Source organism: Periplaneta americana, chromosome 11 (genome assembly GCF_040183065.1).
Source record: "Periplaneta americana isolate PAMFEO1 chromosome 11, P.americana_PAMFEO1_priV1, whole genome shotgun sequence".
Taxonomy (NCBI): Eukaryota; Metazoa; Arthropoda; class Insecta; order Blattodea; family Blattidae; genus Periplaneta; species Periplaneta americana.
In genome coordinates this window covers 110,783,835-110,800,720 of record NC_091127.1, presented here as the reverse complement: position 1 = coordinate 110,800,720, position 16,886 = coordinate 110,783,835, and the positions used below count along the sequence as shown (strand labels likewise).

The window sequence follows — 16,886 nt, the reverse complement described above, 5'->3', positions numbered from 1 at the left end:
TACTTATGATAAAACTTACATTCCTTGATTTTTTTATAAATCTGCCCAGACCCCGGACAAAGGCCTGAAAAGGAGGACATGTCTGGATAAAAGAGGACGTCTGGTCACCCTATCAAAGTGTCTCGTGTTAAGGGGGGGGGGGGGGAGCTGTCCAAATTAGCAAGGTTTCATTGTACTAACAATAACAAAATTAAACAAGGTATATAAGCTTATTTAGCGAGGTGAGCAGTAGCTTCGCAGTTAAGGCGTAATGCTGCAAAGCTGGAAGGTCACAGTTTAATTCTCAATATCATCATGAATTTTCACCATTGATTACCTACAAAATTACAGGCAAAATTGCAAATGATATATAAACAGAATGCCTCGATCTAGAATTTCACGCCTAATGTTGCATTATCGTCCTGTGGGTAAGAAAACCTTGGGCAGACAGTTACAGCATTGGCAACAGACTGTAACAGACCACTAAGCCCATTATTGGAAGGATGATGATCTGATCCTTAAGGCTGCATTATAGCCCTAGAATTTACTCAGTCTGTAAGAGAAATGAATACCAAGGGCATTTTCTTGGGGGTAAAGCAGTGGGACATATAGATTGACATCCCTACTTCCATTAATAGTGACTGCCTATAAAGGTGGGCGCCTTAACCACTCACCACCCTTTGGGTCAATTTGACTTGTAATGGGGTTACTTCACCATAAGTTTGTTTATAATCTGTACAGTTAAATTGTTAATTAAGGCTTAACAATAGTTTTGTATCAATTTTATTGTATACTTACTGGCGTTTAAGGAACCCGCAGATTCATTGCCGCCCTCACATAAGCCCGCCATTGGTCCCCACCCTGAGCAAGATTAATTCAGTCTCTACCATCATATCCCTCCTCCCTCAAATCCATTTTAATATTATCTTCCCATCTACGTCTCGGCCTCCCCAAAGGTCTTCTTCCCTTAGGCCTCCCAACTAACACACTATATGCATTTCTGGATTCGCCCATACATGCTACATGCCCTGCCCATCTCAAACATCTGGATTTAATGTTCCTAATTATGTCAGGTGAAGAATACAATGCATGCAGTTCTGTGTTGTGTAACTTTCTCCATTCTGCTGTAACTTCATCCCCAAATATTTTCCTAAGCACCTTATTCTCAAACACCCTTAACTTATAATTCGAAATTTTCTCGGGCTTCCAGCCAGGTCATAAGTTGGTGATCCACCGACGTTTCGAGGATGTTCATCTTCCTCATCTTCAGGGTTAAATGATATCTGAGGGTACCTAGCTCCTTAATTTATAGTGCCAGAGGGAGTCAGCCGAGGAGCTGTGCGCCGATTGGCTGTTATTAATGCGGACCGCGGCGAGAACGTTGCCGACGTGTTGTCTTGCTTTGTGCTTTCCGGCTGAATGACCTTGGGTCTCACGGTGGGCTCGGTGGACGATTTCTCCGCTGATGACGGCCTGTCGTCCAGGCGGTGAGAAATTTAATAGCCGGTGACCATGCCGCGCTTAGTTGAAGACCAGAGTCCTGGTTCAGGTTACCGCGTTCCGCCGCTATGGCCAGGGTTTTAAGGAGCTAGGTACCCTCAGATATCATTTAACCCTGAAGTTGAGGAAGATGAACATCCTCGAAACGTCAGTGGATCACCAACTTATGACCTGGCTGGAAGCCCGAGAAAATTTCGAATTATCACGTCGCCAGGAAAGCTTCAGTAGTTATCCTTAACTTATGTTCCTCTCTCAAAATGAGAGTTGAAGTTTCACAACCATAATGGACAACCAGTAATGTAACTGTTTTATAAATTCTAACTTTCAGATTTTTCACAGCAGACTGGATCATAAAAGCTTCTCAACTGAATAATAACAGGCATTTCCCATATTATTCTGTGTTTAGTTTCCTCCCAAGCTCAGACATGAGGATGGCATGCAACAATCAGCAATCACATTGTTGCAGCGGGGAGCAGGATTTGTTAAAATTTTAGCATATGAGGGTTTTGGACATTATGATCCTAATGAAAATATTAAACGTAAACAAAAAAAAAAATGACAATTTGTATTTCTGGGTACTATAAATGATTTCCTAAGAAACATGCTTCTCACTTACACCTTCTGCTGCATTATAGTTATTTTTTAACACTTTTCGACAATCAGATACATTCTACTCGTGATTTTTTGTGAAACAGCATTCGCATGTCATAAATTTTTTTATGAATTTGATCTTGGTTTACTGCTCCAAATTAGGCTTATAACTGAAAAGATGTTATACTGATAGACCTAATGAATAAAAATAATCTGAGTATCTACCAACTTAGCTTTGATTTTGGTATCTTGAACAAAATACGCTATTATGTAATACAAAGCCACACATAACAAGCTTTTAACTCTTTATTATACAGATTATTACAAGGCATGGAATGGATACTTAACCTTATTCTTTTTTTCATACACGAAATAATTCACTGTATTCTATCAAGCAATTTACTCTTAGGCTTTTTCTTTTTTTCCCACCTAAGCAAACATATCTTATTATTCGTCTTTTTTTCGAGGACAGCCTACAGTGAAATTCTTGAGTACCGAATGGCAAAGCAAGGGTATGAGTACAAGGGCAGTACATCGTTATTATGTAATGGCTGTACAGCCTAGATCTTTGCAATTCCAACAACTCCACAGGCAGAGCGAGCACCAGCATTTCCTGTTGTTTTGCTTAGTTCATGGCCACCTTTGCCAAGGTCGTCTGGATCAGCGTGAATCTATAATAAGAAAAACATTTGTATGAAGTTCTGACTACAGAACTGATGTCGTGTTACTGTCGTATTATGTATAAACGTTAAAGAAAGCTACATGTTACTTATGAACACTATTTCCCTATTTTTTAGTAAGTCTTTTTCATACCAGTGCAAATTATTATAAAAAATATGCTGACATTTAAGTATGTTCGAAATTTTTTCAGGAATAATCAAACCTTTAAATAAAGCGTATTTGCATGTACATTGTCATTATCATCAACAGACCTATCTACAGTGTACCTTATGTTTAATTCAATACCATTAAGTTTTATTCGGAAAAATCACTATAATGTAGGTAATGCAGTAATTCCATTTCATTCTTCTTAAAGTTAGAGGCAGAAAAACTAAATTTTAAGATACATATTGGAATACCTACATATGTTATTTCAGAAAATTGTAGGCTTATGCTGTATTAATGTTGTAAAATCCATTTCCCAATGTCAATATGACAGTGTCATTGAATTTGACAACACTTCGCAGAATGATTTGGAAGTATGTAACTAAATTGGGGATCTTTTTTCAAACTTACCACCAAAGTTCTACCAACAATGTTGTGAGCACCAGTTAACGAAATCATTTTATCCGTAATATCAACTTTAGCTACACCATTGGCGCTGGCTTCAACATTTCCCAAATCACCAACATGCCTCTCTGCATCAGCTGGAGCTCCATGTTCTTTCTGATAAGGATTAAAATGGGCTCCAGCACTCATACAACCTATGGATTATTTAAGACAAACATTACTTATTTTATCTACCCGACACAACATAATTATTACGCAAGTCATCTAAGCTGCGTCTTACCATTTGTATTATCTCCAAATTCGTGAATATGGAAACCATGCAGACCTTTTTGTAGGCCAGTCACTTCTCCTGTTACTTTTACTGGAGAATCAGGGCTCTACAAATGAAAAATATAGAAAACATAAGGGAAAACTCCAGAACACGGTAGATGCGGTGGGGGTAGAGGGGAAGGTAGGGTACCGTGTTCTGGAGTTTATCCAAACATAAATTAACGTCTGTTAAGATTAATATATCGTAGCTAGCACACTTTATAATTGTGCAATTATTTTGTGTAACAAATGCTAAACAGGGTAGGCTATACCCTAAACAGCACTCACCGTGCGCTCTTATCACTTAGGCCTACTTAGATACCCATATGTTGTTACGTAACAGTATTTTATGATGCTTTTTTCACATTACGTCTGTTATGTAACGGCACGAACATCAAAATATCAGTAACATAACACCATGAATGCAAAACAGTAGTGTTTGTTCAAATAGAGATGGAGTAGCAGAGAAATTAACTACTAAGGTCTAATGAAAAAAAAAATAACTTCAATCTTGTAACATTTATCATAATTTTCCAAAATAAATATTTACATATTGGGTGCTTACGCATATGTTGATCTACTGAAAAACAAAGTATAACTCAACATACTAATGAATTTCATATTATAGGCCTATTGTTGAAAACAGCTTACATCTTGATCGAAGAAGACCGTTCCTTTGACCACTTCTCCATTTAGGACACACACAGCTTTCAACGGCATTTTAATAAAGGATAAATTCTACGAAGTCCTTACTCCTTGGAGTGAAGAGGGGCAACTGAATGAATTAACAAAATCGTATCGCTTTAAAACCACTCCTACCGGCTCTTATAATGACCAGCAATTTTATTTCTTGCGAGTAAAATAATAGCTTGACCTTGATTATAATTGGTAGACAGGCATACCATTGAACGTACGAAACGAAGATATGCTGACAATACTCTACTCGCAATGTGAATGAAGATAGTGACCAATATGGCCAGATGGCTCTGCCTACCATCATTTATCATGGCCTACTAGAAGAGCATGTTGTTTTAAAGTCGTGACGTCTACAGAGAGAATGGGAATGCAAGATAGTATTTGGTTTATTCAGTGATGAACGTTTTGTTTCAATACATAAAGACATTTAAGGTGTCTTACTTGCAGTATTCATATAAATTGTTGCAAAAGTAACAAATATGGCTGAGCAGGTTTTATTGGAATTAGAATCAGCAGCACAAATAATGCTGGTAAGAAACTTCCTAATACTTCTTTTCAGTTTAGGTTAAGGTAAGTTAAGGTTAGGTTACAGATCTAGCACTACTTCCTTTTTTCCAATATTTTAAATAACATGTAATTTGATATGAAAAGTTTGATATCTCTATCCTTACTTCTCTCACAGTGGTTCACTATTTAATTCGTTACAACGTCGAATAAATCGAGTTCTGAACTTGGCCTACAATAGAATTCTAAGAAAGGAAACAAAATAAATACATTTTAACAGGAGAAATTTCAGAACACTTGTTATCTTCCTTCCCCTCTACCTCCACCTTGTATGCATCTACTTTCCCTCCAATCTTCCCAGTATTTGACATGTCTTAATTATGAATTTTGTTTACTTTTTGTTTTTGTTTTGTTTTGTTTAGTCAACTGTCCGAAGATAGGTTTGAATCTAATAAGTGACACCAATAAGACATCACTCATGAGGCAATTAAGCCAGGAGATAATAGGGTAGGGTGGCCAGTTCCTTTCCCCCCCTCCATTGCATACACCGTTGACTATATAGATGTTACACTACTCAGATTTCAGATGCATACAAACGATTATTGTTCTTCTTGTGACACATATCGTCAAGTGAGATGTACTGCCTGATAATAGGCCTAGATGTACATCTCAGGCAGAACCTCTGTCAGAGGTTAGCTACTGATACTTGATATTGCTTTTCGAGACTGGACAATCTCTGTACCATGGTGAAACTTGAGAAGAGGGGCCAAAAGTAATACATTTCTAGAAACACATGCCCAATTATCTATTCACAGAAACAAACCTAACCGCTTAGCGAAGAAGATAGCGCAGGAAAATTACCTAAATAAACTTTTCAAAGGTCAACAAAACGGGTGGGGGGAATTTTATAAATATGTGAAGAGACGACGCAAGGAAAACTATTCGAGCCTCCCCCTAAAAAATGACCGCAATCAATTTATCGTACAGGACAGCGAAAAAGCAGAAAAATTAAATTCCTATTATGCCACTGTTTTTGGGATAAGGACAATAGTACCACACTTAGCTTCTGTGGAAAATATGGGTCAGTTTTCTATCAAGCCTAAGGACATAAGGAGAAGGATCTCTAAATTGAAAACTCATAAATCAGTAGGACCTGATGGTATCGCCGGAGACATACTAAAATTGGGAGGGGAAGCCATGATTCCCTATCTAGTGCGTATTTTTTAAATATCAATTAACAATGGTACTGTCCCGCGAGATTGGAAAGATGCAATAGTGGTGCCAATTTATAAGTCAGGGTCTCGCTCAGATACAAAAAATTACAGACCGGTCAGCCTTACCTCTGTGGTTTGCAAACAGATGGAACACTTGATTTCAGCTTATCTAAGGCAGCATTGGGATGACGCAAATTGGTTACATAACTGTCAGCATGGATTTCAGGGGGGCTATTCATGTGAGAGTCAATTAGTAACAGTATGTCAGGATTTAGAAGACGGAATAGATTCCAATAGCCAAGTAGATGCAGTGATTATTGACTTTTCACGCGCATTCGATGTAGTCCCACACGATATATTGTTGGTTAAACTACAATCAATGGGGATTGACTTCAGAGTGGATCAAGGAATTTTTAACTTGTCGCACCCAGAGAGTACGTGTAGGGGAGGAATTATCGAACCCAATTGAAATTAACTTCCGGGGTCCTGCAGGGGAGTGTCTTGGGGCCTCTTCTATTCTTGGCTTTTGTAAATGATCTGCCAGTTAATATCTTGTCTAGGGTTCGCTTATTCGCGGATGATTGTATGGTATATAGGGAAATAAAAAGCCGTGAAGATACTACTCTTCTCCAGAGTGACCTCAATAGAATAAATGATTGGGCAATAGCCAACAAAATGAAAATAAATTCTCTAAAGAGCAAAGCCATCAGCTTTACAAGGAAAAGAAATAAAATAGTCGCATCGTATACGTTAGGGGGTGAAACCATTCCGGAATTTAACAAATGTAAGTACCTCGGAATAACATTTAGCAGCGATCTCGGCTGGGGGGAACACGTTACAGACACAGCAGGAAAAGTATGGAGAGCGTTATACTTTGTGATGAGGGTACTAAGAAAAGGTTCTGATAAATCCAAAGAGATTGCATATAAATCACTAGTACGTCCAGTAATGGAATATGGTGCTGCATGTTGGGATCCTTACAGATTAGAACATATTAAGACACTGGAAAAGATTAAAAAACGGGCTCTTAAGTGTTGTCGGAAGAATTCACCATTAAAATGGGACACACTCACGGACAGGAGAACGCGAATTCGATTATGCGCACTGTTCAAAACATACAGAGGTGAGCCTGCCTGGAGAGAAATAAAAAATAGGTTGCAGCCGCCAAATTACTCTTCAAGGAACGACCACTCATATAAATTGAGGGAAAGAAGGCAGAGGACGGACACTGGAAAGTTTTCTTTTCTCAATCGTACTATCAGGGACTGGAATGCTTTACCTGCAGACTTACTAAAGGCTTTACCAACAACCAAAAATGTATTTAAAAAATAGGCTTAAGGACCTTACTAATAGACGGTAATTATACACAGTATTTAAAGGGTGTAAATGATATGTTGTTATTGAAGTGTTGTATCAGTGAAGAATTATGTTGTGTCAGTGAAGTGTGTTGTATCAGTGAAGAAGTATGTCGTGTCAGTGAAGTGTGCTGTGTAAGTGAAATGTGTTCCTGTCAGTGAAGCTTTATAGTTTATAGTTTATAGTGGCAGTGCATAGTATTTGAACAGTGAAATGTTTTTGAAGTGTTAGTGAAATCAGGATAGAATCAATGAAATGTGTCGTAGTTCCATTGCAGTGAGTGAGTTGACAGCGAAATGAGTGTAATTTGAAAGGTACTTGTGCAGACATGAACATATCATACTCGTGGGTTTTAGTTCGATCTTAGTTTTAAGATACAAATTAGATTTACTTCAAATGTTATTTTAAGTGATCGTTTCATTTAATGTAGTATATTCCCTGTTGTTGTTGTTATTATTATTATTATTATTAATTATCGTTAGTATTAATCATTAGTATTATTATTAATTGTATTTTTAATTAATAAGTTTATTATTGTCATTATTGAGTGTAATTAGTTACCACTGCCACCGGGTATATACCCACTGCTGTGTGAATAAATACATACATACATACATACATACATACAATAATAATTATTAATTACCTATGACCTCTGAACTAAAGATTGGCACTATTTCTGAATATTGCGGATTTATTCTTATACATGACATGCACATAGTATATGTGGTTGTCAAATTTGAATGATACTGCTCTATAAAGTATTCAGTCATATTTATACTGGGAACATGAAATTCAGTGTGCGTTAACTCAGGTTTGCTTGAATGCTCTAGTCAAGGGATATTCGACACTAAGCCTAGTCTAAGGACAACTAAGAAGTGAAACATTTCTTTTAATGATAAAAAAGCTTGAGAAGCAAAATTAACTCTCGGTACACTATGAAACTTCCATATCTCCCCACACTACATATGGGAAAAGGTAGGTACTTGAAACCTTGTCACATACATTGGCCTCATATCACTTAGCTATCCCCTCATTTAACCCATCTAACCCATAACGAAAAGCAAATCAGACGTCAATCCTGTGCGTAGTGTGAGGAAATATCGAAGATTGACCAGTATGGTAAAGAAAAGCTACCGGTACTGTATTGTTAGAATTGCTGGATCATGTTGATGGCAATGACGACGATGTTGCTGCTGCTGCTGCTGATGATGATGATGACGACGACGACGACAATGACGAAGACTATGATGACACTGCAACTACATGTGAAGCGATCTAATGCAAATTATCATATCTTTTTTTTTTTCTCTAGTCACTACCACTAAGTTAATTGGTAGGCCTACCACCAATATGTCTGAAAAAAAAAAGTCTCATTTACGCTCATTTAAAAATATGAAAAAATTTGGACATTTCATAATATAACAGCATACTGTACAAAAACTTCATTTTCTTAGGCTACAATTAAGATATGTTCAATGAAATAAAAGTGTTTCGTTCAGAATTTGATTAAGCATTTATATGGTGTTGTAAGTAGATAGTATGAGGAAGTCAACGTTTCAAATTTACAGACTCATCATTTTGAAACTTATTTCGATTCCCCCTCCTCTTCCCCCGAAAAAAAAAGTACAAATACATTTTAAAACTTAAAAAACATTGTAGAACTGTTGTAGGACAAGAAACTAGTTTGATTAATTAAAATATGTCTCAGTGAAATGTACAGCAGAGTCCGTATAGGCCAGTTTCTATCTGATGCTTTCCTAATTCACTGTGGGCTAAAGTAAGCAGATGCACTATCACCTTTACTTTTTAACTTTGCTCTAGAATATGCTATTAAGAAAGTGCAAATAACAGAGAGGATTTGAAATTGAACGGGTTACATCAACGGGTTACATCAGCTGCTTGTGTATGCAGATGACGTGAATATGTTAGGAGAAAATCCACAAACTATTAGGGAAAACACGGGAATTTTACTTGAAGCAAGTAATAAGATAGGTTTGAAAGTAAACCCCGAAAAAAACAAGGTATATAGCTATGTCTCGTGACCAGAACATAGTATGAAGTGGAAATATAAAAATTGGAAATTTATCCTTTAAAGAGATGGAAAAGTTCAAATATCTTGAAACAACAATAACAAATATAAATGACACTCGAGAGGAAATTAAACGCAGAATAAGTGTGGGAAATGCCTGTTATTACTCGGTTGAGAAGCTTTTGTGATCCAGTTTGCTCTAAAAAAAACTGAAAATTAGAATTTATAAAACAGTTATTGTATATTACTGGTTGTTCTGTATGATTGTGAAAACTTCGTAATCTCACTTTGAGTTAGGAACAGAGACTAGGATGTTTGAGAACAAGGTGCTTAGGAAAATATATTTGGGGCTAAGAAGGATGAAGTGGCAGGAGAATGGAGGAAGTTACACAATGTAGAACTGCACACATTGTATTCTTCACCTAACATTATAAGGAACATTAAATCCAGACATTTGAGATGGGCAGGGCATGTAGTATGTATGGATGAATTCAGAAATGCCTATAGAATGTTAGTTGGGAGGCCAGAGGGAAAAAGACCTTTAGGGGGTCAAAATGTAGATGGAAGAATAATATTAAAATGGATTTGAGGGAGGTGGGATATGATGGTAGGGACTGTATTAATGTTGATCAGGATAGGGACTGATGGTAGGCTTATGTGAGGGTGGCAATGTATCTCCTGGTTCTCTAAAAGCAATTTGTAAGTAACTAAGGACTATTTAAGCCTTAATATTTGAATATTGTATATATCAGAAAGTATATCGAATATAAAATTGAGATCTCAAAGGAATCATAGATATTCAGTAACTTAAATAGAAATATTTTGCATCCTGTAGTTCAGCTGAACACTTTCCCTTTGAGGAAATAACTAGGCTATATACGGAATGTATGCAGTTATCATTTGCAAAACGTTACAATATTAAATTTATTGCATAAATTGTTCAAGATTTACTATGACATGACATTAAACAGGATAGGAAAATATTTTACATTTTAGACAATCACAGTGAAACCTACAAATCACAAATTATCTCAATCTCAAATGATTGATGCCTTTGGTGTTTACTGCCACAAAGTTTTTTAATGTCGAGAATTATGATAACAAATGGATCCTCATGTCAGGTGTGCCAGCAAGTGTTTTATTGCAAAATTCCTGTTTGACATAAATAGGTCGTCACAAAAAGAAGAAAAGGTAACTCGTATTGCTCGTCTAGCATTTCCCCATAGACTGCATTAAAAATAATTCAAAAGAAGGTTTTTGATCCTCTGTTTTAAATTAGAATCAGAAATTAAGTCAACTGAACTTTCATAATCAGTTACTCTGAAATAGACTGGCTTGAGCATAGTTATAAAGGGGATTCGTACCTGAAAAATTGCATTTACAAAGCAATATTCTGATAAGAAATTCTGCTGTAAAATGCTGTTTAAAACCTTCGGTCAAAAGGATTTGTTTCAGTTAGAAATTCGTTGACAGTAAGAAAGCAGCAAAAGTTTTTCTCATCTGCAGAAGGAATACAGAATTCTATCTTATGTTTTAATGACAAAATTTTATCAAACATGTTTAAAATGGTGACATTCTTCCCTTAGAGGGAGATATTAATGTTATTCAGTTCTAGACTAGTTTCATTAGCCAGGATGAATTTGTAACTGATACTACTTTGAGTTCAAATCTTCAAATTTTTTATCCTGAATTCTCTGAAGTGAAAAATATCAGCAGTTCCCTTCAACAGAAAGTTGAAATCAATACAACTATGAAATCTGCATCGACATGGGGAACTATTAATAATGGAATTCCTCAAGGATCAATATTAGGTCCCTTACTTTTTCTAGTGTTTATGTAAATGATCTTGCCCCCCTAATAAAAGATGTAGGTCATCCCATATTATTTGCAGATGACACAAGTATAGTAATTACAGCCAATAACCCCAACACATTCCAATCTTCAACAGAGGAAATTCTCTTCAAAATATGTGACTGGTTCTCAGTCAATAAATTAGTATTAAATTGTAACAAAACTAACATAATTCAATTTAAATCATGTCCAAATTCAACGTCGCAAATTTCTAGCGCAATAATTAATAATAGATCCCTATTATTAACAACAACAACCAAATTTCTTGGCTTAAAAATCGACAATGTGTTAAATTGGAAAAATCATATTAAAGAAATTACCCCCAAACTAAATTCAGCTTGTTTTGCTATTAGGTCTATGCAAAAGATAGTAAATATCAATACCTTAAAAACAATATACTTTGCATATTTCCACTCGGTAATGAGTTTTGGAATAATATTCTGGGGAAATTCCACAGATAGTAACAATATATTTCTATTACAAAAAAGAGTAATTAGAATAATAGTAGGTGCCAAATCTAGGGAATCGTGTAGGACTATTTAAAAAAAACTACAAATAATGCCCATGGCATGTCAATATATCTTTTCATTAATAACCTTCCTCGTATGTAATCGTGAAAACTTTGTAACTAATTCAACAGTTCATAGCATAAATACACGTCAAAAAAATGACTTTCATACTCCATCGGCAAGTCTATCTTGCTATCAAAAGGAGTGCGTTATATGGCAGTAAAAATTTTTAATAGCCTCCCTATCGATATAAAAAATGAAACTCAAAACATAAAATTATTTAGGGCCAAATTAAAGAAGTACCTAATTTCTCACGCCTTCTATTCTGTAGGTGAATTCATGACATTCAATAACACTTCATGAAATTGATACTAAAACTTTGTGTTGTACTAGTAGACTATATTGTAAATCTCTTCTGTATATATTTCATCTAGACTGTGACTATAAATTAAGATTTTATCTTGTTCCATATTCTAGCTGTAAGCATGTATGAATACCATGGAATGTTAATAAATACAATACAATACAATACAATACAAAGCTTGAACAGTCTCACAAGCTTTGTATCCCTAGGTGGCACCTCACTTCCTTAAGTAGCAGAAGCACTTTGTGCTGACTATCTATTATGTCGTACAAAATTTTAAATAGCATGGATTGAAGTGGCCAAGATTTGACAAAATTAATAATTTGTACTGTTAAGTATTGTTAAGTACATTTTTAGGAGTGCTAACTTTCTTTTTTGCAAAGGTTTCTGTATGTAGCTTGCAAAGTCTTCTAGTGATTGGTGGAGGTATATTCAGGATTCGTCTTATAGCCTCAATTTTTCTGACCACCATTGCTTGTGCACTATCACTACAAACGTCATTGTATTTATCTCAACCAATTTCGTGCTTCGTCTTAAAATTAGTGACAATGAAATATTTCTCTCTTCTTTCTAGGCACCACCATCAGTAGTGACCAGTGATCAGCGTCACTCAGCAGAAGTAATGTTTTTGAATTTTCGCAAAACAAAAACTCCATATGCATTATGTAGACATATTCTAGGTAATTTTAATGCTTTTTAAAAGCACTTTATATTTTATTTATTTGAATGCGTATGAATTAAGAAAATAAGTTGTTATTATTACTGGAAGGATTTATTAAAAACACTATATATGTTATTAAAAAAAATTGTAACTAGTTTATTCAATTTGATATAGCATGCTTATACTGAGTGTCTTACTCTTTATTTTAAAATTGCTTACTCTATAATAATTAAACATTTATATTTGAATTTAATAATTTGCCTATAAACATAATATCTGTTCAAATATACAAAGAACACATAGTGTTCTAGATGATCTAAGTTATTTGTATTTCTTAGCGTGTGAGCATAATATATATTTTTCATACTGCAGAAACCAGCACAGTGCCATATGTTCAGTTTGAGGCTGCAGGGTTGCTGAAGGATGCGCTTATAAGAGAGTGGTCATTTCTGCAAGAAGCAGATCTTGTTTCTCTTCGACAATACCTACTACAGTACATCATACAGAAACAGCTGCAGCCATTTGTTAGAGAGAGAATATTGCAGGTATATTGAAGAATGCGATTTTTATTTTTTAGTGTTTCTTTGAAGTCAAAAGTCCCTTTAACTTTCACGAAGTATTAAGATATGTTTCAAATTTAGGCATTTTAATGCCTTAGAGTCGACAGCAGTTTGGAAGGCGGTCAGCTGCTATATGTGCCATAACATTTCTGACATGTGACATCATAAGTATGTATTGTAGAACCAATTGGAATCAGTCAGTAATAAGTGCTTACCGAGTTTGTTCACGTGTGAATGTTTCAATACATTGAATAAGTAAAACTAACATATACTATGTGTGTAAGGTAAATAAATGGATTGAGAGAGTGTAAAAAGACGAGTACTGCACAGGCAGACGCGGGAAATAATATCTAAAGTGTCTAATTATTTTAAAAATGTTCACGAGCAGAACACTGCCAGCCATTATGGTGTTGGCTGCAATGTTGTCAACGCGCAAGAAATGACTGCAGAAGCATGTCGTATGGATTTGCGAACTGTGCAAAGAATTGTTAGTGAAGGAAACAGGATTTGTTTGGTGTCATGCGTACAGTAATAAAGTAAGAAGTCATTATTATCTTTTGAGAAATTAAATTCTCTTCAGCCTTATTTGTACTGCATGTGCACGTGTACTACGATATGGCAATGCTGTATGCTCCCTCGCTCTGTCTCTCTCGGCTCTAACTCTAGCAGACGACCGCCTTCCGAAATACCATCGACTCTAGTATATATTACTAATTTATTTTTACTATATAACACATTCACTGCTGGACATTTAAATCCCTAGCCTTTATAGAAACCAGAGGTTTTTAACTGCAACGTGCTTTTACACAGTAGTTCAGGTAAACAGCTGTAATTTTTACAATTTTAAATGAAATAAAATGAAATTTTGACATTATATACAGTAGACTTCGAGAATATGATAATGTGTGTAGCAGTCACCTGGATGAAAAGGAATACCATGCCGTGAGCACATAAACAGGGCTTCCCTCTTGATGTTGTTTCTTATGCACACTCTTTATCATCTTGTTGGAAGTTTGTCAATTTTTGTAGCAGAATGTGAATGAGCTGAAGTGCTGTTTCGTTTTGCCATCAAGTCTGTACTCAGGATCGTTTATTGGGACTCTTCTTGGTGATGGTGCAACTGTACTTTGCAGGAAATAAGAATCTGAGGACTGTGTATTGTCATCTGTATGAATGAGCCTCTCAATCACATCACTCAGATATTCTCGAAGTCTGTGGTTCCAAGGCAAAATGTAATATGCCATTTCTTCCAATTTTTCAGGGCGAGCATTTAAAGTTTTAATGACTGTAAAAAATCATAGTAATCATTAGAGCTCGGATGTTTAGGCATTTATTTTAGTTAAAATAGGCATGCATATAGGCATTAAAAATAGTAAAAATGGGCTGTGAAATAGGCATTTATTATTCAAATAGACAAATACTTAATAAACTATCCCAAACTCACTTTCCTTGGTTACATGTCACAACAAGATGCTTTTTTAAGTTGTCAACTGTCATAGTGAGCCGCCTGTCAGAGAGTTCTCTCTGACAGGCGGAAAAAGATGGTGGAAAAAGATCTGTCTACTTCTACTGAAGTGATTGGAGCAAACTTAAAACAACTTATTTCAGAAGGACTTGTCTCTACTTTCTTTCAGAGAGCGGGAAAAACGTACTGTGTATTGTCTCAAAAAAAAAAGGGGTGTGAGAAGGGATTAGAGACTTTAAAGTATACGTGACTTGTGCGTGCAAGTGACAACAGTAACAGGACCTGGAGACTTGCTTTTAATATTTTCCTCATCCCCTTTCTTGTGTGTCTTGTGTGTTTGTGTAGTGTAATGTGGAGTCAAAGAGAGTGTGTGTTCTGAAATTCAGTTATGTGTTGAGAATTTCATTTGGATGTGTTTTTGTGTGTCTGTATATTTCGTATTGTTCTAGTGTGTTTAGTTTCTGGCTTTTTGGTTGGATGTGTAGAATTTCCATGTCTGTGTTGATGTTATTTTTATCTCTTATTATACTTATGTCCTGAAAGCAAGCAGGAGTACATTCTTAAAAATGTGCTCCCCTTGCTTCAGTTCTTTCGACATTTCAACAAAGGGCTTTGACAGGCCTTGGTTAGAGTGAATAGATCCACAAATTCCACAAACACAAATCTCTTTTTCAAGTAGGGATTAAGGAAGCTGGACACTATCTTAAAATAAGTCTTGGTGGTTATGGTACGCTTTATCTTTATATTGTTCAAGTAGGTGATCCACTGTTTTTGCTGAGGTACCACATTTACAATCATGTAGGCCTATCTTTATATTACAATTAATATAATCTGACACACTTTCATACACCATATGAATCAATATATCATACTTCGTAATTTTGCTGAATTTATACACATGAAATCGAAATCTCAGTGCCAATATATTTTCATCCAGTGACACTTCTTTTTCAGGATAATAGTTCAATTTGAATTTTTGAGTGAGAAACTCAAGAACAGTAGAATTTTGTATAGGTGAGTGTCTTCTGTACTGTGTACAGCAGTGTTGTCGTTGAAATAGAGGGAACTCTGTATTGTTTGAATCCTGTTATATGATTGTGGAAAAATAAAGATTGTGAATAGCTTATGTTTTTTGTAGACCAGAACAATTCTAATTTCGGTTTCCTAATGAAGCCAGTCAAAATTATTAGGCCCAGAATTTTTTTCATTTCAGTTACAGGTCGCCACTGTTCACTGCGTCTATGTTGATGCGCATACAAATTTATTTTGTGCACAACATGCTGAATTAGTTCAGGAGTGAAAAAATATTCCAAGTGCTTCATGACATCCGTCAGGTCTCGAACTATATACTGTACATCAGGTGCAGTTACAAAAGGTGGTATTGTAAGTGGTTAATCTCTTTCTGAGAAGTCTTGGTCCTCTATACTGCCTAATGTTTCTTCAGCTCCCATGTCAGTGTTGGTGGTGGACTAGAATCAGGAACCATTATCTTCACTATCTCTTTCATCTGCAATTTCTTTATCCATTTCCTCGATAATTTGCATTTTCGCCAACAAAACTTTTTTTTCCAACATGACTTTATACTCAGGAATGAAATCACAGCTTCCCACGAACTAAATCACAGCTAGACTGAAGATAAGTCGGGAAGCCACTGATGTAGCTCAGGCAGTAGCCTGCTGATCTGGAGCTGTGTTCAAGTATGAATTCGATTCTCACTTGGACTAATTATCCGGTTGGGTTTTTTTCCGAGGTTCTCCCCAACTACAAAGCAAATCCTTGGTCTCATCTCGCCAAATACTATGTCACTATCACAATTCCATCGACACTAAATAACCTAGTAATTGACACAGCATTTGTTAAATAACCCAATTAAAAAAATAACTCAGTTAAAAAAAAGAGGAAGATGGGCTCTGGCTGGTTTGAATAAGTTTGTTTATAGCAAAGTCTGCAGAGTTGGAAAGAAGGTTGACAGAAAAAATTTATGGCATTTATTTTTTCTTGGGGTTCTAAGCATTTTATTAGTAGACAAAGTCCAGATACACATACTACTCCAAGTAGAAACAAT

General features: G+C 35.8%; 2 protein-coding genes across 5 annotated transcripts in view; one reads left to right on the top strand and one right to left on the bottom strand.

The window, feature by feature from the left end:
- Nucleotides 1-2,358: 2,358 nt before the first annotated feature.
- Nucleotides 2,359-4,518, bottom strand: Sod1 (Superoxide dismutase 1). The gene is made up of 4 exons (XM_069839895.1): nt 4,261-4,518; nt 3,581-3,677; nt 3,307-3,494; nt 2,359-2,741 (listed from the first exon to the last, which is right to left on the bottom strand). Exons 1-4 carry the CDS (start codon nt 4,327-4,329, stop codon nt 2,631-2,633), a joined length of 465 nt encoding a protein of 154 aa, XP_069695996.1. The 5' UTR covers nt 4,330-4,518; the 3' UTR covers nt 2,359-2,630.
- A 113-nt stretch (nt 4,519-4,631) lies between these two features.
- LOC138709244 (exportin-4-like) overlaps nt 4,632-16,886 on the top strand; it is a 117,445-nt gene continuing 105,190 nt past the window's right edge. For 3 of the 4 annotated variants that reach the window (XM_069839884.1, XM_069839883.1, XM_069839885.1), the window contains exons 1-3: nt 4,634-4,835; nt 12,710-12,815; nt 13,169-13,341. In XM_069839884.1, the coding sequence (XP_069695985.1) occupies nt 4,785-4,835; nt 12,710-12,815; nt 13,169-13,341 (330 nt within the window). In that variant the 5' untranslated portion in view covers nt 4,634-4,784. Of the gene's footprint in view, nt 4,836-12,709; nt 12,816-13,168; nt 13,342-16,886 lie in introns of all 4 variants that reach the window. The other variant, XM_069839886.1, reaches the window with a different exon arrangement.